This window comes from Aquarana catesbeiana, linkage group LG04 (assembly GCF_042186555.1).
Source record: "Aquarana catesbeiana isolate 2022-GZ linkage group LG04, ASM4218655v1, whole genome shotgun sequence".
Lineage (NCBI taxonomy): Eukaryota > Metazoa > Chordata > Amphibia > Anura > Ranidae > Aquarana > Aquarana catesbeiana.
The window spans coordinates 166,525,380-166,547,138 of NC_133327.1; the positions used below are offsets into that span (position 1 = coordinate 166,525,380).

The 21,759-nt window shown below is 39.3% G+C and overlaps 1 protein-coding gene across 1 annotated transcript; it reads left to right on the top strand.

Annotated features, from left to right (window-relative positions):
* The first annotated feature begins 1,169 nt into the window (after positions 1 to 1,169).
* On the top strand, positions 1,170 to 20,129 carry LOC141139616 (transmembrane 4 L6 family member 4-like). Its single transcript, XM_073625919.1, has 5 exons — positions 1,170 to 1,487; positions 4,418 to 4,507; positions 5,885 to 6,030; positions 8,342 to 8,546; positions 19,706 to 20,129. Exons 1-5 carry the CDS (start codon positions 1,314 to 1,316, stop codon positions 19,721 to 19,723), a joined length of 633 nt encoding a protein of 210 aa, XP_073482020.1. The 5' UTR covers positions 1,170 to 1,313; the 3' UTR covers positions 19,724 to 20,129.
* Positions 20,130 to 21,759: the final 1,630 nt, after the last annotated feature.

Consider the following 21,759-nt stretch of genomic DNA (forward strand, 5'->3'; position numbering starts at 1 on the left):
TTATGTATTTATTTATTTTTAACATACTGGTTATTGCTCTCTAAACATGTAATACAATACATTTGCAAAAAAGCATACAGTCTCGTGTCCTTATGTATGCAGTGGAATGACAGTGGTGACAGTACATTCAATTTGATATATATTCATTTATAAAATGTGTATGGTCAGAGAAATTAGCGATTTTTTAAGGATTATGTTGGGGTTAGGTTGTGAAAGGGGAACAGGTCCAAAGGCTCCAGATTTTGTCAAAAAGCTCTTAGGGTATCCAGAAAGGAGGATTCTTGATGCAGGTGGTGAATTTACATATTCTGACTAATATACAATCTAGTACCTCAGGATTATTATGGTCTTGTGTGGAGAATTTCTATAGAGTCAATTTGTCTACTGGCCCCCATGTTTAATAGATAGTACAAGGTGCCACTAATTTTGATAATATGTCAATTATTTTGTACTAGTATTCATGTCGCAGCAAGTAGGCAGTTACCGATCTGTGTCTTGGCTGGAACAGAGCTCAAGTAACCCATACAGAATATAAGAGCTCCTAGCAAAAAAGACGTGGAAAGATTACAGAAATTGATTGCCTTTAAGTATATATATGTGTCTGTGCTTTATTTACAGATTACTTATAAAGAAAGATTTTCTCTCTATCTTGGAATTACCAAAATTAGTGTTTCCTGTGGTGATGTAAGTTTCTATAGTAAACGTCTCTGAAATATTTTTTTCCCAATGGCCCTGTTTTGGCAACGTTTGGGACCTTCAACTTTAATTTTACTCCATTTTCAGTACAGTTTTGCATGTGTGCTGAATTTATTGACCAGACAGTCAAAAAAGAAGTAATTGAACAGTTTCAAGTTTCAATTTAAATTTGGCACAAAACGTTTAAAAGTTAATAGGAAACAACAAAAAAAATAAAATTTTTGTACAATGAACCCAAAGAAATGTCTTTAGAACAAAATCTATAGGCTTTTGAGTTTGTGACATCAATACAATACTGCTGTGTGACTTTTGAGGAAGCATTATATATTCATGTTGTAGGAAAAATGAAAAGTCTATGTGATTGTCCTGGATCCTTAAGTAGAATATTAACAGGGGTTATTAGTTGTCATGACAAACTATTGCTCGGAGCATTATGTCATAGGATTTATCCACAAGCTGTGGGACATATAAATTACCAGGTCACCATAAAAGCACAGACAATAGTAAGCTTTTCAGTAGTGGATAACAGTACACTGGACTGTCTTTCACAGGAGAGCAGTATTTTATAAGTGGTGACATTTTGATATATAAAGGCCAGTTACCTGTTGAGGTCAAAGATGTGCACAGGAGGTTGTGCCAAGTGCCTAGGTATTACCCTAATTCCTTTAGCCATTCTATGTCTACTGGCCAACATTTTACTGTTTTTTCCTGCTGGAAAGGTTGCAGAGAGCAATGATCACATATCGAGGGAAGTTTTCTACCTTGGCGGACTGTTGGGATCTGGAGTGCTGGTGAGTAGGGCACAATATACCAATATGTATGAACTGTGAAACCTTTGTTAGACTGAAGATTAAAGAAATGATAAGGGAGTATTTTAGGAGGCTTTCTGAAAAATAAAGGAGACCTTAACTGAAGTCCTATGTAAACAGCAGTTATTTACTAGCGCATGGGGTCTTCACATTATTTGTCATCATACCATAGCGATAGCAAAGCAATAATAGCACAATTATAGGGTTCTTGCAGTTGATTATAAGCTCAATTCTAAAAACATATTACATGCAGTATTTTCATAAACAAGGTTATTTGTTTTAAAAAAAATAAATGCATAGGTATCAGATGAATTTACCACACTTATTTTATAAAAACATTTCAGCGAAGAATTGAAAATATAACCCTGTGAGATGTGGATAAAAATCATATTTAAGAGATAAAATGCATTAAAATAGAGATAGTAAATGGGTGCAATGTTTTACATGTTTTTAATATTTTTGAGTCACTAATGCATCACTGGTTGGAGATTTAGATATCCAACAAACTATCAGGTTTATGCCAAAGCAAAGAAGGTAAGAGGAGATGGGTTATGCTGCTTAAAGTAGATTTAAACCCAAACACTAATATTTAATATATATATTTTAACATGTTATTGCGATTTCAGAAGCTATGTTCAATAGTTTTAATCAGCAGTTTTTATTAAAATATCCCCCATGCTGGTCCTTGTCCAAGCACTGCCATAGGGTAACAACACTCTGCCCTTGTCTCCCACCCATGTTCTTGCTTCATCACCCTGTCACATGTACCTCTGCTAAAGACTTCAACCAGCAATACTAACAAACAATTTGCATGCATGGCCCGTCAGGAAGGCGGGCCGGAGTAATGATATGTACTTGCCGGAGTAATGAATGTACTTGCTGGAGCAAGTACATTCAGGCTGGGTTCACATGGGTACAACAAACGCTCCGACATTGGGAGCTCATGTCGCATGACGTGTGAAAATTAATGATTCCCTATGAGAGCTGTCCTAACTGTTCCGACACAAGTCGGTCCGACTTTGAAAAAGGTTCCTGCACTACTTTGGTCCGACTTTGGTCCTACTTCAGCCCATTGAATATTATTGAAGTCGGACCAAAGTCAGATCCTTGTCCTAACCATCCGACTTGTGACATCCGACATGGTGATTACAGCAGCAGTAAAACGAATTTATGTCACACTGGGATCGTTTTGTCATACTAGCACAAAGTTGGATCAAAGTAGTATCCTGTTCATTCAAGTCGGATGGATGTGGGATCGATGTAGGACTGATGTCGCAGAGCAAAGTAGGATGACAGTCGTATAGTATCAGTGTGAAACACAGCCTAATGGCCCGAATATCGTACGACCGATCGTACGACCCTTCTCGCTTAATAGTCGCAAATAGAAATTGAATAGCTAAATAAAGTTAAGAAAATTCTCGTACGACAGACAAAAAAATCGGAAGTGATGTCATGTGTTGTAATTTATTTGTATTGTATTTTCGGACGACAACTATACTGACTAAATGAAAATCGTACGATTTGGAATCATACGAGGAAATTTTTCGGGTATTTCCGATCGAATAATATCGGATGAACGGTCGTGATTGGCTGTCGAAAGCAGTGTACACACAATCCGAATATCGCACGATCCTTCCTCGGACGACCATTTTGTACGATATTCGGATCGTGTGTACGGGCCATTAGACAGGAATTTCTGAAAGGGGCTATAGGAGATCAGCAGGTGCAGTGTAAGGTAAAAAAGTGGAAAACAGTATTTTGAGAAATAAAGGGCAATCGGTTATAGTAAGCAGGGCAGAGAGAAAGCTAAATGGCTTGCCCCCCCTCAAGAAAGCTAAATTACTTGCATCCATTCAAGCAAGCTAAATGACCTGCCCCCCTCAATAGCTCTTGACCAGCAGAAGTCTGTCTGCCATGACAGACCTGACAAAAACCGTAATCAATTACTGAGTACGTAAGGCTGTTCTTCATTTCTAGTATTCCTCCCAAAACAGCATAAAATACCCAGCTGTGTACACTTCCCCCAATTCATTCACATTTTGTAGTAATATTTCTCTACTTTTTATTTCACTTTCAGTAAATTATTTGCTAAAAAACTGCTGATTGGGTCCTGCAGTTCTGCAGTCAACAGCCCATCAACACTGAGGCTTGCCTATTCTTATATACCAAGGGTATATCTAGATTTTCTTTGAGTGACTTTTATTATGCAAAAACCCTTTACATTTATCATGGCAGCCGTAATCATTCCCTAATAGGGAGGATAGGGACATCAGGAGAGGCGTGGTCTCCCCAAATCTGAGTGCATATGATTCAATCAATCTTCACGAAGAAAATCTAGTAGTTACCAGGTCTTTACACCCATACCTTGTCCTCAACCCCTTACCCCATTTTCCCTCTCCCACCTCCATCATCTCCTGCCTGCCCCAACTTCATGTGTTGTAACGTGGAAGAAAAGACAAAAAAAAAACAACCCAATAGTGATATTGGGGAAGAAAAAACTGAGAATAACTTTTTTCCTTCCCTATCCCCTTTCCCATCTCTTACTATATAATCACACCCTTCCATCCCCTATATACTCCCTTCCCTAATACCCAGGCAGGCCCATAATAGGCATGCTATTAACAGTGAATAAATAAACCTCCATAGCCATGTTTATTTTATACTCAATAATAATAAAGAGAATTTGGGCAAAACTCCCAAGAGAATTTTTTAGGTTAATTTTCACAATTATTTATTGCAACTAAACACTCAACCCTAATGGATGCTACAGTCTAGGACAACTGGCAACAGTGAAAGAATGAGAGATGAAGCCTCTCCTGTTATAAGGCACAAGCCATATTATGCAAATATATACTTTAAATTAAGAGACCTCTACATCATTAATTATTTCACCAATGGTTTCCATTTTATAGATGATTTTTCCTGCGCTGGTATTTTTGGGTATGAAGAAAAATGACTGCTGTGGGTGCTGTGGCAATGAAAGCTGTGGCAAGAGATTTGCAGTAAGTACATACAAACATGGCTAGACATTTTCCTATACACTGTGTTCGTTATAAACAATGATTACTTTCAGTGGGTAAGCAACATCAAATGTTATGTTACTCTATGCAGAAATATATGTGGTTTGTTAGACTGAGTTTTCCAACCCTACAGCTGCCCAATCATTTTTACAGCGCTTGGAAGGGCTACCCCCCTACCGCTGTTGCCTGTTTCCATCCCCTGGATCCCCCATTCCACCAGGGAGCCCAGGACTTCTGTAAGCAGTTAGGATGGCTGTGATGAATGAAGACAGAAGTGGAGGATTTCGTCACTTCGGTTTTAGTGCTGTCACTGCTACAGTGAGGGGAAGCATCTGATCAAACAGATCTGTGTTTGATCAAATGTTTTGAAGGGCAATGGAGATATCAAGGGTCTAGTAGACCCCTGATGTCTCAATAAAGGGTACCTGTAACTCCTAAAACTATCACAAGGGACATGTTCACCCTTTGTGATAGCAGTAAACTTCAATTAAAAAGTGTAAAAAAATTTTTAAATATAATAATAAAAAAAAAATTTAGAAGCACCCTCGTCCTCCAATGCTCACATGCAAATGCAAATGTGCACATAGGTCTGGCACGCATATGTAAATAGTGATTGCACCACACATGTGAGGTATTACTGCGAACATCAGAGTGAAAGCAGTAAATCTAGTGCTAAAACTCCTGATTAACTCTAAATTGATAACCTGTAAAGGCTTTTAAAGCATTGCCTATCAACAATTTTAGGTACCGTAGTTTGTTGCTATTTCACAGGCATATACAAGTTTAAATCTTGGCAGGATTGGTATCTATTTACTTGACGCAACCTCATATTTCATACTTTCAAAAAATGGGTGTTATATTGTGTTTGTGTGCATTAAAGTTAATTTCAGTGTAATTTTTTTCTAGAAATTTTTGATTTGATGTTTAATAAATGGCTGCGCAAATATCATGTTATATAAAAAAACTGCAACAGCCATAATTTTATCCTCCGGGGCCTTTGGTTTCAGATAATATATAATGTTTGGGGGTTTTCTATAAAACATGCAGATTTTAACATGTATGTGAAAAATTAACAAATGTCCCCGGTAGGAATTGAATTGAAAGCAACCATAGGTGCTGAGATTTATAGCACATAGCACATATGTGCTTTATAGGGTTTAATAATACTGTATTTCAAACATGACAGTGTGGAGCTTAAACCTCACTTATTAAAATGCAACTTTAATCTGCAATAATTAATCTTTCGTTTTTATACTCTGCTCACTTGCATGATTATTTTAGCTATTGATTTACAAATTAACAATTTTGCTATTTATCTGTAAAAGAAGTTTGATAAACCTGTTTATTATTTCTCTACAGAGTTTTTCTTCCATCCTGTTTGCTGCTATCGGATTTGTCGGAGCCGGCTACAATTTTATTGTTTCTATAGTGGCTATCAATAAAGGACCAATATGTTATTTCGAAAAAGAAGGTCAACCTACCTGGGATTATCCTTTTAGTGAAGGGTAGGCTTAAATTAATATTGTCCATATAAGTGTGATATTCTAAAGATAAAATAAGAAAATGAAATTAAAAATATAGAAACATTTTAAAAAATAGAAGAAGGTTGCATTATCAGAATTTATTTTTATTTTCTCTCTCTATTTTTCAGTTCTTAGTGTACTTTCTTTTTATTGTCCCAGCATGGGCACATAACAGCAAATGACATGCTAAATTATATAACAAATATTATTTTCAGCAATGAGAGCCAACGTGAGTTGATACATGACTGAAAATAACCATGTATTATAGTGTACTGAACTGTAAGATAAAATAAAATAATGATTTATGAGAAAATAAAACTTTCAACAGTTAATTGTTAATTTAATGCAAAACAAAAAAAACCCTAAATCATATTTATGTTTGTAAACTTTGAGATTAAATAAATAATTGAACTAAAGCCCATCTTTGGCAAATTAGAGTCCCCACCAATCCCACCCCTTCTAACCCAATTACAAGATAAAAAAATAAAAAAACAAAAAGGATTTCCTAATGTTTTCTATCTGTATCCCTCGCTGGCATTGTTTTAAGACGTAAGAGAATGGTGATCTAGCACTGCAGTCTGTGCCTGCGCTGGCTGGACCAATCTTCATGGCGTCATCAAGCTGGGCAATCTTTTCAGAGGACCTGTCGCTGAACAGCTAATATAAAGTGCCCACGTCATTTAGGCACCAAAACCATTTTATGTGGCAAAAGCAATTTAGATTATCACATGGTAACCACATAATATATGACAGAGCGGCTCATCTCCAGTCTTATCCACCACTGGTTCCCCTCATGTACTCCCTTCTATATGCAACCACCATCAGCCTTCTTATGTTTAGTACCTACAACTTCCTAAAGTACAACCCTTCATATTCAGCTACTACAAGCCCCCTTCTCCAATTTGAAGCCCCCTCACATCCAGGTCCATTATATTCACATACTAGCTGCCTTTCCCAAATGAAAACCCAGTAAAAATGTGAATTACCAGTCCCACATCCCTAATGTCATTCTTTTTATACTCCACCAGTCTCCCCTATGGTAAAGCACCCTCATATTCAGACACCACTGGACCCATCATATTCAAATACCAGCTGCCCCCCCCCCCCCCCCAGCCCACGGTAAACCACTTCATATTCACACATCACCACGCTCCCTAATGTTCAGCCCCCTCAAATAAAGTCACCATCAACTCCCCTCATTTAAAACCTTAAATATATACAAAAACTGCAACTCACTGCCACTTATTATAGCCCCTGTAAAATTGTACTTAATATAAATGTCCTTCAATACATGGTAACTAGTGTAAATTCAGAAGAAACATGGTGATGAGTGTAAATGTTATTGATAATTTGACTGTCAATGTAAATGCAACATTATTGGTTGGAGCAGAATTAAATTGTGAAATTGGTGATCAGAGTACCCCCATTAGATTTGCAAATGTCCCTCTTTATATTATTATTGCATGAAAATGATCATGTCACAGGGGTGGTCAGTTTAGATGTCCCCCTTACATAGTTGGCCACTGCAGAATCCCCTTGTTAAAGTGGTGGTCCATGAAAATGCTCACATTACATTGGTGGTCATTGCAAAATCTCTGACCACCAATTTCACAAAAACATTCTTTACTGACCACAAATAGCCCGAATATAATAATGGTCAGTGTAAATACCTCCCTTACATTGGTAATAATGGTGAAAATCCCCCTTTTGTTGATAGTCAATGGCAGGAAGCCTCCTATTATTACTGTCATTGGGAAAAGGGCACCCATTCAATGGTGTTCAGCAGTTACTTATCTGAAGAAAAACCTGTGAAATCAGCATAGGAGTTCACTCTGTTGGCTTCTATAGTTGATGTTAGTGCTGTAACTACACCATTAGGCAGAAATCAATCCACCTACAGAGCAGGAACTGAAGCTCTATGCAAGTACCTCAGATGGCGTCCAGCCTCCGAGGTTTTGGGGCCTGCTACAGACAGCGACCGATGCCCCCTTCTTTTAATGGACCCCAGGATCTGAGAGGCCCCTTTGTGCTTATACAGGGGTTTATCCACCATTGCCAATAGATTAACCATTGTAAAATAACCCATTACTAGGATACCTGCTACATACATAAGCAGAAATTGAAAAGTGATGGAGCATTTTTGATTGAATGGCCTTTCATTTGATAGTAAATTTAGAGTAAGCAAGGCAACATTACTAAATCTGCTTTAAACATCAGTAATGTATGCATGCATATGGAATTGTTTTTGTGAGAAATAAGGCTGCATTTTTAATTTAACATTTTTTTTTTTAAGCAATTACCTTGGAAACCACACATTATGGGAAACATGTACAAAATTTAAAGACATAGATACAAAAATCACCATAACCTGGAACCTGACCCTCTTCTGTATGCTTCTGATTATGGGTGGGGTACAAGCTGTACTCTGTGCTATACAAGCTATCAATGGATTAATAGGGACAATCTGTGGAGATTGCAAGTGCTGTGGGTGCTGTGGGGTAAGTTGAAACAACTTTCCTAGTAATACTTCTTAGTAAAAAAAATCAGATTTTTTTTTTTTTTATCTGTTTTATATACACATAAAAGTTTTGCAGCTAAACAGAGAAGTACAATATTAAAAGTTGTTAAACAGGCAAAAAAGTTTACATTTGCATGGGACAGACCAAGCCTACTGCTCCCAAATAAAATCCACTCACATACTAAATGGGCAGAATGAAGATTTTTAGCCATGACACAGCCACATGCATTGTTCTCCTCATAAGCTGGATACACACTATACAACTTTTGTTGTTCGATTCCCTTTAGATTTACCTTCAACTATGTAGTAGAAGGGCCTGCCTGATTGCATACGAATTGAACATGTTTAGGTTTGACCTAATATTGTATGGTTTTGTTAACCTAAAGGAAAAAAATCTAAAGAAAATAGATATTGTATAGTGTGTATCCCTCTATAGTGTAGTAGACTAGCTTTAACTGCTTGGATTTGTAAGATTTTACCATATACAGTATGTATCTACTAAACATCAGGTTGCTTGGTTTGGAGTCAGGATAAATCGAGTTTTCTTTTTTTATTTTCTCAACTCCTAATTAGAACACACAATACATTACTAGGTTCTAAACTACTTATGTACTGGAAAACATCAAATGCTACACTTGTGAGCATCCAGTGTCTAAATACTTTTCATGATAAGCACTTTCATAAAATAACTCATGACTAATATTGAATATTTATTGTAACGCAATTGATGGAAACCTCTGCAACATTAAATGCTCAAAAGAGACAATGCATACACAGTAAAAAACAAACAAATCCAGCGATATAGCTAAAAATCGAGGCAGGTCAATGGTGAGTTTTTGATTGAACAGCCTTTCATCTTATAGTTTGGGTGTGGTTCATACATTTAGAGTAAATAGGATGAGATTACTAAATCTACTTTAAACATCAGTAATTCATAATGTATGTGACTTTTTTTTTTTGTTAGAAATAAGACCACCACGTTTTTAATTTGTCAATTTTTTGAAGGCCTTACCTTAGAACCACACATTAAAAAAAAATTATAAGGAATGTTTTACCTGTCAAATGATGTGCGAAGTAATGCACATACTCTTATGATTCACATAACCATGCTACCTCAGATATACAGTATTTCACAAAAATGAGTACACCCCTCACATTTTTGTAAATATTATATTATATCTTTTCATGTGACAACACTGAAGAAATGACACTTTGCTGCAATTTAAAGTAGTAAGTGTACAGCTTGTATAACAGTGTATATTTGCTGTACCCTCAAAATAACTCAACACACAGCCATTAATGTCTAAACCGCTGGCAACAAAAGTGAGTACACCCCTAAGTGAAAATGTCCAAATTGGGCCCAAAGTGTCAATATTTTCCATTATTTTCCAGCACTGCCTTAACCCTCTTGGACATGGAGTTCAACAGAGCTTCACAGGTTGCCACTGGAGTCCTCTTCCACTCCCCCATGTTGACATTACGGAGCTGGTGGATGTTAGAGACCTTGCGCTCCTCCACCTTCCGTTTGAGGATGCCCCACAGATGCTCAATAGGGTTTAGGTCTGGAGACATGCTTGGCCAGTCCATCACCCTTACCCTCAGCTTCTATAGCAAGGCAGTGGTCATCGTGGAGGTGTGTTTGGGGTCGTTATCATGTTGGAATACTGCCCTGCGGCCCAGTCTCCAATGGGAGGGGATCATGCTCTGCTTCAGTATGTCAAAGTACATGTTGGCATTCATGGTTCCCTCAATGAACTGTAGTTCCCCAGTGCCAGCAGCACTCATGCAGCACCAGACCATGACACTCCCACCACCATGCTTGACTGTAGACAAGACACACTTGTCTTTGTACTCACCTGGTTGTCACCACACACGCTTGACACCATCTGAACCAAATAAGTTTATCTTGGCCTCATCAGACCACAGGATATGGTTCCAGTAATCCATGTCCTTAGTCTGCTTGTCTTCAGCAAACTGTGTGCGGGCTTTCTTGTGCATCATCTTTCGAAGAGGCTTCCTTCTGGGATGGCAGCCATGCAGACCAATTTGATGCAGTGTGTGGAGTATGGTCTGACCACTGACAGGCTGACCCACCACCCCTTCAACCTCTGCAGCAATGCTGGCAGCACTCATACATCTAATTCCCAAAGACAACCTCTGGATATGACGCTGAGCACATGCACTCAACTTCTTTGGTCGACCATGGCGAGGCCTGTTCTGAGTGCAACCTGTCCTGTTAAACAGCTGTATGGTCTTTGCCACTGTGCTGCAACTCAGTTTCAGGGTCTTGGCAATCTTCTTATAGCCTAGGCCATCTTTATGTAGAGCAACAATTCTTTTTTTCAGATCCTCAGAGGGTTCTTTGCCATAAGGTGGCATGTTGAACTTCCAGTGACCAGAATGAGAGAGTGAGAGCAATAACACTACATTTAACACACCTGCTCCCCATTCACACCTGTCACCTTGTAACACTAACGAGACACATGACACCAGGGAGGGAAAATAGCTATTTGGGCCCAGTTTGGACATTTTCACTTAGGGGTGTACTCACTTTTGTTGCCAGCGGTTTAGACATTAATGGCTGTGTTAAGTTATTTTGAGGGGACAGCAAATTCACACTGTTATACAAGCTGTACACTCACTACTTTATATTGTAGCAAAGTGTAATTTCTTCAGTGTTGTCACATGAAAAGATATAATAATATATTTACAAAAATATGAGAGGTGTACTCACTTTTGTGAGATACTGTATGTATAGAGGAACAATTATTTCAGAACCTCCTGCTAGCTCTTTGTACTACAAGTAAACATCGCTAGTGATGTCCTGCCTGTGCTTCTCTACTGTAAGCCCTCCTAAGTTCCTCCCTCATTTATAACTTGCTGAACTGGCAAGTAACAACTCTATCACAGAAATACACATCCAGAAAGTGTGGTCCTGCACTTTAATACATGTGAGCATATAAGTGGGGTGCAGCGTGGTGTGGTGGTGATAACACACACATAGTCCTGGTGCCATGAATGAACTTGTATTGAAATAATGCAAAGACTGTGTATAAGTAACCTAGTGGGAAGGTAGCCCAACTGGGAACACTCACAGTTCCAACAGCACGTAGAGAGCAGGATTCAGTCGAACTGACAGCGCCCGTTGAGAGGGGCAGAATGCAGCCTGGCCATTTTGTGCCCTAGCAGGAAGATGTCCAGAGAAGTTGCAAGTCCTATGCTTTTCCTTCTCGTCAGGAATCTTTACCTGCTGCGAGTTCTGTCCCTACCAGGCAGGGTACCTACCAATTTGCAAAATACATCTCAAACCTGGGAGCCAGGGCTTAAAAAGGCTCTGTCTGACCCAAGATAGCTGCTGGAATCTCATGGGTCGGCAGCATCCAAGCAGATAGCTTCCCCAGTGACCCAGGAAACCATAGAGCAGTGGTTCTCAACTCCGGTCCTCAGGACCCACTAACAGGCCAGAATTTAAGTATTACCTTGGGGAGATGCAGACTAGAATACTGCAATCACTGAGCAGCAAATTATATCACCTGTGATGTATTTCAGTTATCTTGCAAACCTGGCCTGTTAGTGGGTCCCAAGGACAGGAGTTGAGAACCACTGCCATAGAGGAACCATGTTCCTCTTGACTTCCTCTCTAACTGCAGTGCCACTGCAGAAGAGCACCACTTGCAGTGGAGAAAGTAAACTGCACCTGCCTACAAGCATCAAAATGGGGGTATTAATCAAGCAGTGAAAATATGGAAACACGGACTTGCCCAATGTAAATAAGATCCTTAGTGTGTGTCTGCATCAAATAGAACATACCAGAAACTGGTGTCTGCTCAAATCAATAACTAGCAGCGACCACGTGCATGTGGTTGAAGCAATCCTTTACATATTAAAAAAATGTATTGCCACTCAGTCCAGCTAGTTAGAAAACTGGAAAAATTTGAAACCAAACTTGAATGATCGGTTTAAACAATGTCTTTTTTTTAGAGGTTTGCTAAAGTAAATCCAATTAGAGCTCAGTCCCTAATTACTGACTAGATTGGACTGCCGAATGGATTCACTGATTCTCTGGTTAAGCCTCTTAACATGCCTGGCATGGAACTTTACAAGATTGTCACCAATAAGGGTTACTTTAGGGTTTTTCCACACACAAAAGTACCTTCTGCCCAGTGTTATGGCACAGTTTCACAGAGTGAACAGGATACAGACCTGCTGAAACACATATCTGCACAAGCCTAATGTGAACCTCCACCTCTACCTATCAAATGCCAGAAGGTCCAGTTCTCTAAGAAGAAATGACTCCAGTGTAGCTAACACCACACTCTGCCTAAGTGTCAAGATAAAAAATAATAAAAAAATAAAAAAATGTTTTGTCTATAGTTCTACGTTTACTGTATATTTAGCCCCTTAATCTAATGGGCATGGTGCAATGACAAGATTTAATGTCCACTAGTAATTTTTATCCTATGTTTACAACATCTAGATCAGCAGCCATACTGTGAACTAAAGTTCTTGAGAATTATTTAAACAAATAGCTTTCAAAAAGTGCCACATCCAGGAAAATAATAGCAAAAAACATATTGACAAGATTAGCTTAAATTAGATTAGCTTGCATTTTAAAAGCACAATATGAGACACACCCAATTATATAAAAAAATATGCATTTTATTGTAGACATGTTAAAAAAAAATAGTATTTAAAAAACAGTTAATAACGACATGAAGGGGGGATACATCCCCATATAAAAAGGGAGCCCCCCCCATGTATTTCTCCCTCAAACAATACAGGACATAAATAACCATATGATTAAATAATATGGCAATTATGCATGTAATCCAAGTAGTCTTGTTCAATTCTTTATGGTCAACACACTTCGCTTGAATTGTAGCTTCTTCAGGACCGTTTGACTTTGAGACTACATAGCTTACATAAAATGGCAATAATCAATGGAGTCCACAGGAACCAGTCTAGGGGGCGGGCAAAGGGGACCCAGGTAAAGCCAACCCCAAAGAAGAGCAGAACAGGAAAGGACGGGACTGCTTATGAGATAAATAGGCCCCAGGTATACATGTTACTCTACAGGTACACACAGGTTATGTTTAATACCTCCCATCGGTAATGTTCAAAGGATTACTAACAAGAATTCTATTCTGTAAGCTATGAAGTCTCTGTATTTAGCTATTTATAAGACTGATGTAATATATATACAGTACAAGTCTAATTTTTGCTCATTTGTTTGATAATAACAGAGTTGTTAGGTTGACCGTAAAGAATTGGACAAGACTACTTGGATTACATGCATAACTGCCATATTATTTATTCATATGGTTATTTATGTCCTCTATTGTATGAGGAAGAAATACATAAAGGAAGCCCCTGTTTATATAGGGATGTATGTTTAAATTCTAGCTTTTTAACATGTCTACAATAAGATGTATATTTTTTATATAATTGGGTGTGTCTCATATTGTGCCTTTAAAATCCATTATTGACCGCACAAGCTATTTTCATCGGTATGTTTTTTGCTTTTTTCATGAGAATGAAGTTTGCTTATTAAGAAGGAACAAATAGTTTGCTTATTAAGAAGGAACAAATGGCATAGCTGAAGCAAGGTTTCGTTAATAATTTAATGATGTGTTCTTTGTAAAACTGATCTCCTGTCCAAATATTATCTAGACCAGGGGTCTGCAAACTTTCCAAACAAAAGGCCAGTCTACTGTCCATCAAACTTTAGGGGGGGCAGGACTGTGGCCAGTGGGAGTAAAAAATGACCTGGTGTCAGTGAGAGTAAACAGTTCCCCATCTTTGGTATCAGTGGGAGGAATAGTGCCCCATCATTGGTGTCAGTGGAAGGAATAGCACCCCATCATTGGTGTCAGTAACAAAGGAATACGTGCCCAATCGTTGTTGTCAGTGGGAGGAATAGTGCTCCATCATTGGTGTCAGTAGGAAGAATAGTATCCCATCATTGGTGTCATTGGGAGGAATAGAGCCCCATCACTGGTGTCAGTGGGAGGAATAGAGTAGCAGGAACTATGGCCCACTGTGGCTGACAGTAGAGGAATAATGCCTCAAGGGCCTCAATGCAGGAGGAATAGTGCCCCATCATTGGTGTCAGTGGGAGGGGTAGTGCCCCATCATTGGTGTCAGTGGGAGGAATAGTGCCCCATCATTGGTGTCAGTGGGAGGAATAGTGCCCAATCATTGGTGTCAGTGGGAGGAATAGTGCCCCATCATTTTGTGTCAGTGGGAGGAATAGTGCTTCATCGTTGGTGTCAATGGGAGGAATAGCACCTCATCATTGGTGTCAGTAACAAAGGAATAGTGCCTAATCGTTTGTGTCAGTGGGAGGAATAGTGCCCCATCATTGGTGTCAGTGGGGGAAAATAGTGCCTCATCGTTGGTGTCAATGGGAGGAATAGTACCTCATTAATGATGTTAGTGGGAGGAATAGAGTAACAGAAACTATGGCCCACTGTGGCTGACAATGGGGGAATAAGGCCTCAAGGGCTGGATAAAAGCAAGGAAAGGGCCACATCCGCCCCCCCGAGCCATAGTTTGGAGACCACTGATCTAGACTAATGTTTCATTGACATGGTTGCTTCCATGGTGAAAGTTAAATGGTCTATATTATAACTAATTATGTTTCATGACATTTAAAACGATTTGACCTTATGTTATGGATCAAGAGAACCTGTTTGCACTGTACATATTGAGTTTACATATAGAAAACAATAAAATAATGATTTAACAATTCTACATTGGCATTACTACATTTTCAGAAGTGGACATCTTAAAGTGGCTGTCTTTAAAGGAAAGTAAGGGAGCTGCCATTGCTGGCTCTCTTTTGAAAATACCAACTGCCTTGCTTTGTCTATCTTTAATACCTTTGAGTCACAGGCCTGAAACAACATGATTTAAATGAGTGTCATTATATCCTTATGGTAATCCTTAATATATCCGTATATTTTTCTAAGTCAGAGATTTAGAAAGCATAGAGGCCAAAGCATTAGCATGGTCAAGAAACAAATCTGTCCTTTTTTCATCAATATTAAGTCCCTGGAAAAGTATTGACAGCGTATCAGATAAATTATTACTGTATTACTGTACAAGAAAAGCTTAAAGAACTCATATGTAATATGAAAATGGATCCATACATTTTATTTTTTTTTTTGCTAAAAACCTGGGACATTTATTTATTTGATTAATTATGCTGTGTGCACAAAATGTATGTTGACATAATATATTCCTAGCATTCTAGATGGCCTGTAGGCTTGCTTATATTACATTGTACATTTTCTTTACTCTGTGCACACCAAGTTTTAAATCAGGTCGATATTGTGAGTTTTCTTTTCTTTTTTGCCATCGAAGTCCTGTTCAGGAGATTTCCTATCACGTTTTGTCCAGGAGACACAAAAAAAGTGTCAGGAAATCTACTCTCATGCCACGTACACACGAGCGGAATTTCGGCCCGCAAAAGAACAATGAGATTTTTTTGTAGAAAAATGCGACCGTGTGTATGCTCCATCTGACTTTTGTTGGCCGAATTCCAGCCAGCAAAATTTTTCTTAATTTTTCGGTCGGAAAAAGTTCCTAGCCAAAAATGCAATCGTCTGTGGCACGTCTGTGGCAATTCCGATGCACAAAATTCCTATGCATAGTCAGAAACAATTTGACACATGCTCAGCAGAATTGAACTTCATTTTCTCGGCTCGTCGTAGTGTTGTACGGCACCGTGTTATTGACGGTCGTAAATTCAGCGAACTTTTGCGTGACCATGTGTATGCAAGGCAAACTTGAGCGGAATCCCATCAGAAAAGCCATCATATCTTTTTCCGTTGAGAAGTCCGACTGCGTGTACGCTGCATTAGTGAGTGAAAATCAGGAGACAGATAGGCAATGAAAATTTGACAGAGGTCCCAGCAATTCTCATCTTTATCCGAAATGAAAAAAAAAGTTAGGGCGTTGGATACAGTGAATCTGGAAAGTATTCACAGCGCTTCACTTTTTCCACATTTTGTTATGTTGCAGCCTTATTCCAAAATGTATTACATTCATTATTTTCCTCACAATGCTACAAACAATACCCCATAATGACAACATGAAAGAAGTTTGTTTAAAATCTTTGCAAGTTTAGTAAAAATAAAAAAAATTAAAGAAATCCCATATACATAAGTATTCACAGCCTTTGCTCAATACTTTGTTGAAGCACCTTTGGCACCAATTACAGCCTCACGTCTTTTTGAGTATGATGCTATAAGCTTGGCACACCTATTTTTGGGCAATTTTTCCCAATGTTCTTTGCAGGACCTCTCAAGCTCCATCAGATTGGATGGGGAACGTCGGTGCACAGCCATTTTCAGATCTCTCCAGAGATGTTCAATCGCGTTCAAGTCTGGGCTCTGGCTGGGCCACTCAAGGACATTCACAGGGTTGTCCCGTAGCCACTCCTTTGTTATCTTGGCTGTGTGCTTAGGGTCGTTGTCCTGTTGGAAGATGAACCTTCGCCCCAGTCTGAGGGCCAGAGCACTCTGGAGCAGGTTTTCTTTAAGGATGTCTCTGTACATTGCCGCATTCAACTTTTCCTCGATCCTGACTAGTCTCCCAGTTCCTGCCACTGAAAATCATCCTCACGGCATGATGCTGCCACGACCATGCTTCACTGTAGGGATGGTATTGGCCAGGTGATGAGCGGTGCCTGGTTTCCTCCAAACATGAGGCTTGACATTCAGGCCAAAAAGTAAAATCTTTGTTTCATCAGACCAGAGAATTTTGTTTCTTCATGATCTGAGAGTCCTTCAGCTCTTTTTGGCAAACTCTAGGTGGGCTGCCATGTGCCTTTTACTAAGGAGTGACTTCTGTCTGGCCACTCTACCATACAGGCCTGATTGGTGGAGGGCTGCAGAGATGGTTGTTGTTCTTGAAGGGTCTTTTCTCTCCACAGAAAAATGCTGGAGCTCTGTCAGAGTGACCATCTGATTCTTGGTCATCTCCCTGACTAAGGCCCTTCTCCCCCAATCACTTAGTTTGGCTGGGCAGCCCACTCTAGGAAGAGTCCTGGTGGTTACAAACTTCTCCCATTTATGGTTGATGGAGGCCACTGTGCACCCTTCCCCAGATCTGTGCCTTTGTGCCAATCGGGTCTCGGAGGTCTACAGACAATTCCTTAGACTTCCTGGCTTGGTTTTAGCTCTGAAATGCCCTGTTAACTGTGGGACCCTATATAGACAGGTGTGTGAATTTCCAAATGATGTCCAATCAACTGAGTTTACCACAGGTGGACTCCAATCAAGTTGTAGAAATATCTCAAAGATGATCAGTGGAAACAGGATGCACCTGAGCTCAATTTTGGGTGTCATGGCAAAGGCTGTGAATACTTATGTACATTGGATTTTTTCATTTTTTATCTTTAATAAATTTGCAAAGATTTCAAACAAACTTCTTTCACATTGTCATTATGGGGTATTGTTTGTAGAATGTTGAGAAAAATAATGAACGTAATCCATTTTGGAATAAGGCTGTAACTTAAAAAAATGTGGAAAAAGTGAAGCGCTGTGAATACTTTCCAGATTCCCTGTATATTCCCTTTAACTATCATGTGTGACTGGAGGCCGGCTTCAACCTTTAGTGAAGTACAAAAGATCTACAGTGACAGAAGGGTAGGAATAATAGGTGTTAAACAATGAGAAGAGATGTACATATGCCAGTGTTTCTCAACCTTCTATTCAGACAAGGCACCCTTTAAATTTTAGCACAAACCCCATGCACCCTATTCTAAAATGAAAAAAACGAAAGTAATAGTTTTACATAATGCGGCAGCATTCACACACGTAGGACACCCATCATGATTTATTCTTCCAAAGCAAAATACACCTTTGCACACTGGTATTGACTAGTATTCCAATGTTTTTCTTCTCCCTCAGTTTCTCTCCCTCACTCAGCTAATGTGACCCCAGTGCTAACAGGCAGGGGAGGGGCAAACAAGTATACTGAGAAGGCACCCAACGTCCCCCTTAAAGCAGAGTTCCACCCAAAAATGGAACTTCCCCCCCTCTGGTAACACATTTGGCACCTTTTAGGGGGGAGGGGGGAACAGATGCCTGTATAATCCAGGTATTTGCTCCCACTTCCGTGCATAGATCGCCGCAGTATCCATGGCTATCTATGCCATGTCCGGCCCCTCCTCTGCCCCCCCATGTCTTCTGGGAGACACACAGGTCCCAGAAGACAGGAGGGACCAGTGGCATCGCGCAGCGCAACTCGTGCATGCGCAGTAGGGAACCAGACTGTGAAGCCGCAAGGCTTCACTTCCTGATTCCCTTACCGAAGATGCTGGCACCTCCACCCGGGAGCTGAGGGACAGATCGGCTTCGGATGAGGACATCGCGGGCCCCCTGGGCAGGTAGGTGTCCTTATATTAAAAGTCAGCATCTGCAGTATTTGTAGCTGCTGACTTTTTATTTATTTTTTTTTTCGGCGGAACTCTGCTTTAACAACCGATGATGTCATTGGTTGATAAGGGCGATTTTGGGTGCCTGCACAGGGTTTTCAAGAGGCTAGAGGCTGGAAGGTTGTATTGGTGCACAATGAAAACCATAGACTTTGTGTAATTAAAAGACAGGCTTGATCTACCCGTTGGCTTGTATACAATTTTTGGGCAATTTTTAGGCATTTTGCCAAGGCACCCCTGAAGAAAGCTGAAGGCACTCTGGTTTAAAAAGGCTCATATATGCCTTCTGTTTTTACTCTGTTGGCATTAGCAGAGGGTTCCTAGCCTCAATCAGACTAGTTAAAGGCTGGGTTACCTGGGGTATATTATGTTTGTTTTTAAACAAGTATCAAAATGTTAAACCACTAGAAAAAAAGGTCTGGCTTACACCATTACAGAAATGAAGACTGGAGAATGACTGAAAACAGCTAATGGTGAAGAAATATACAATGTAACATTGTTTTAAGGAACCAACAAGTGCTGCATTTTGTATTTTCTGAACTCTTTAGGCTACATTCTTTGTCTTTCCCTACATTATATTTACTAAACAAATAATTTATACCAAATTTGTGCCTCCTGTTTTTGCCCATTGGTCACAGGTGTAATATGCATTAACATTTTTTCAGTAACAGAAAACTCTATTTTCTCTCACTCAGAATGATGGACCTGTTTAAATCCTGGTGATTTCTGAATTACACGACTCGTGTGCCTTATGTACAAATATCATCAAGCAAAGAAAGTGGAGCCAGACTACGGATGAAGAGCCTGTATGACTCTGACTGAATGTTATGTTGTACAACACCAGAAAATCTTGTGATATTGTAAACAATGAATTTGATACTACAACTGTTACCCACTGTACCTGTACATCTCACTATTATCTGTATTTATTTTGCACTAGGACTGTCATTGCCAAAAAAAAATGGCCTGTGTGCTACATGAGGCTCTCAGCTCCCTCCGATATTGCTGGGCAACCTCTAGGCAGGTACTTTCCAAAATTATTGTCTGAACATATATATTATACTTAACATAAGCATTATAGCAACATGATTATTTTTAATAAAAGCTTATTAAGTCTTATTTTGTTTTGTAGTGTGCCCCAAAAAGTTATTATATCCGAATGGGCATTATCAACTGTTGTTATATTATACTGGCTTTTATGATTACCTTTCACCCACAAAAGCAGCATGCAAAGCTAGTTATTTTATGGTCCTACAATGTTAGAAGAGCGAGAACTTGCAGAGCCGAAGTGGGCAGAGACAATAAGAAGATCCAGGAACCTGGTGAAAGGTCAGGACAGGAGTCAGACAGATGAATCCAGAGAGAGAGATATGAGGTGGGTACACAGGAAGTCAGTCCAACAAAGAAACAGACAGGGGGTAGGTGGACATACGGGTGTCACAGAGAATGTGAGGGACCAGACACACAGGAGTGACAGGATAGAGTAGGGTCTCAGAAGGTCAGAATCTAGGAACATAAACTGTAGCTAGGAACTCTTGGAGCAGGGGCCTATGGCTAGAGCTTATCTGAGCATGACTTAAATAACAATGTAGATTGTGAGGCCAGGCAGGAAGTGGCCATGAAGCAAGGTATATTAATCAGCAGGTGAGTTGAGTGATGCCCCTAGCTACCAGCTCTGCACAGCAAGGAAGCAAGAACAAAGAACATATTTGTAGAACCACAGGTGTTAGCAGAACCACCAAGAAGCCACTTACCTGGATGTCAGAAAGAAATATACTGTATAAGTCAAATACATTTAAAGTGTGATTCAATTATTATTATTATTATTATACAGGATTTATATAGCGCCAACAGTTTACGCAGCGCTTTACAATATAAAAGGGAGACAATACAGTTATAATACAATAAAATACAAGAGGATTAAGAGGGCCCTGCTCAGAAGAGCTTACAATCTAATAAATCTTATTCTATGTTGTTTTCAGAAATAAAGAAACGCCAGAGCTCACTAATTTTAATACATACAGTAATTAAATTAAATTACAAGGAGATACACTGTAAGGTAAATTACATTTGCTTAGATATTGTTATATCCAGTTGGAGAATTGGATTTGATTGCTCTCCCTCACACAACGTCCTTCAGCCCTTTCGTATGAGATGTTCTAAAGATACAATACTCAGTCTGAGTGCATTTAATTACTCATAATAGTCTGGGAGAGTCTACAGAATAGTAACTAGCAGAGATAAGGAAAACTTTGTTGGCATGCAGCTCTATAAGACATCTTGTAGCTATAAATAATTATAATACTCAGTAAATATTTGTTATATTATGGGGAACATCTAGAAAGGTTAATTGCAACCTTGAATACGTTCTAAGAAACAATAGTGTACTTCCTGATATACAACTGTGCCTAGGCACGTCTGTTCTCTTAGTCTCATAGTTGCATACTGCATCTGAAGTGTTCAACTGAGGCGCTGTTGCCTTTGGATGTTAGTCTCACAAGATTAGGATTATTATTTTGTGATGTCATCACTGAGCTGCTCACTATTCTGATTAGAATTTACAGGAGAAAAAACTGTACCTAAGAAACTGTAGTGCAACCATCTCTCTATTTGTTTCTCTGCTTCTACTTCATCCATTTAGGAGACCTATGTCTTCTCCACCTCCTTTGCTGCTTTTTTATCATTCTCTCAGTCCCCATATCATTGCTTATCAAGAGTCAGGTCTAAAAGTCTCAGTCAGAAAGTAAAG

What these genes read in the sequence shown, in the direction of transcription:
- LOC141139616 (XM_073625919.1), top strand. Translation starts at nt 1,314, where the DNA reads ATGTGCACAGGAGGTTGTGCCAAGTGCCTAGGTATTACCCTAATTCCT. An exon ending in GCTGTGGCAAGAGATTTGCA is followed by an intron (nt 4,508 to 5,884) that starts GTAAGTACATAC and finishes ATTTCTCTACAG; the next exon opens with AGTTTTTCTTCCATCCTGTT. An exon ending in GATTATCCTTTTAGTGAAGG is followed by an intron (nt 6,031 to 8,341) that starts GTAGGCTTAAAT and finishes TTTTTTTTTAAG; the next exon opens with CAATTACCTTGGAAACCACA.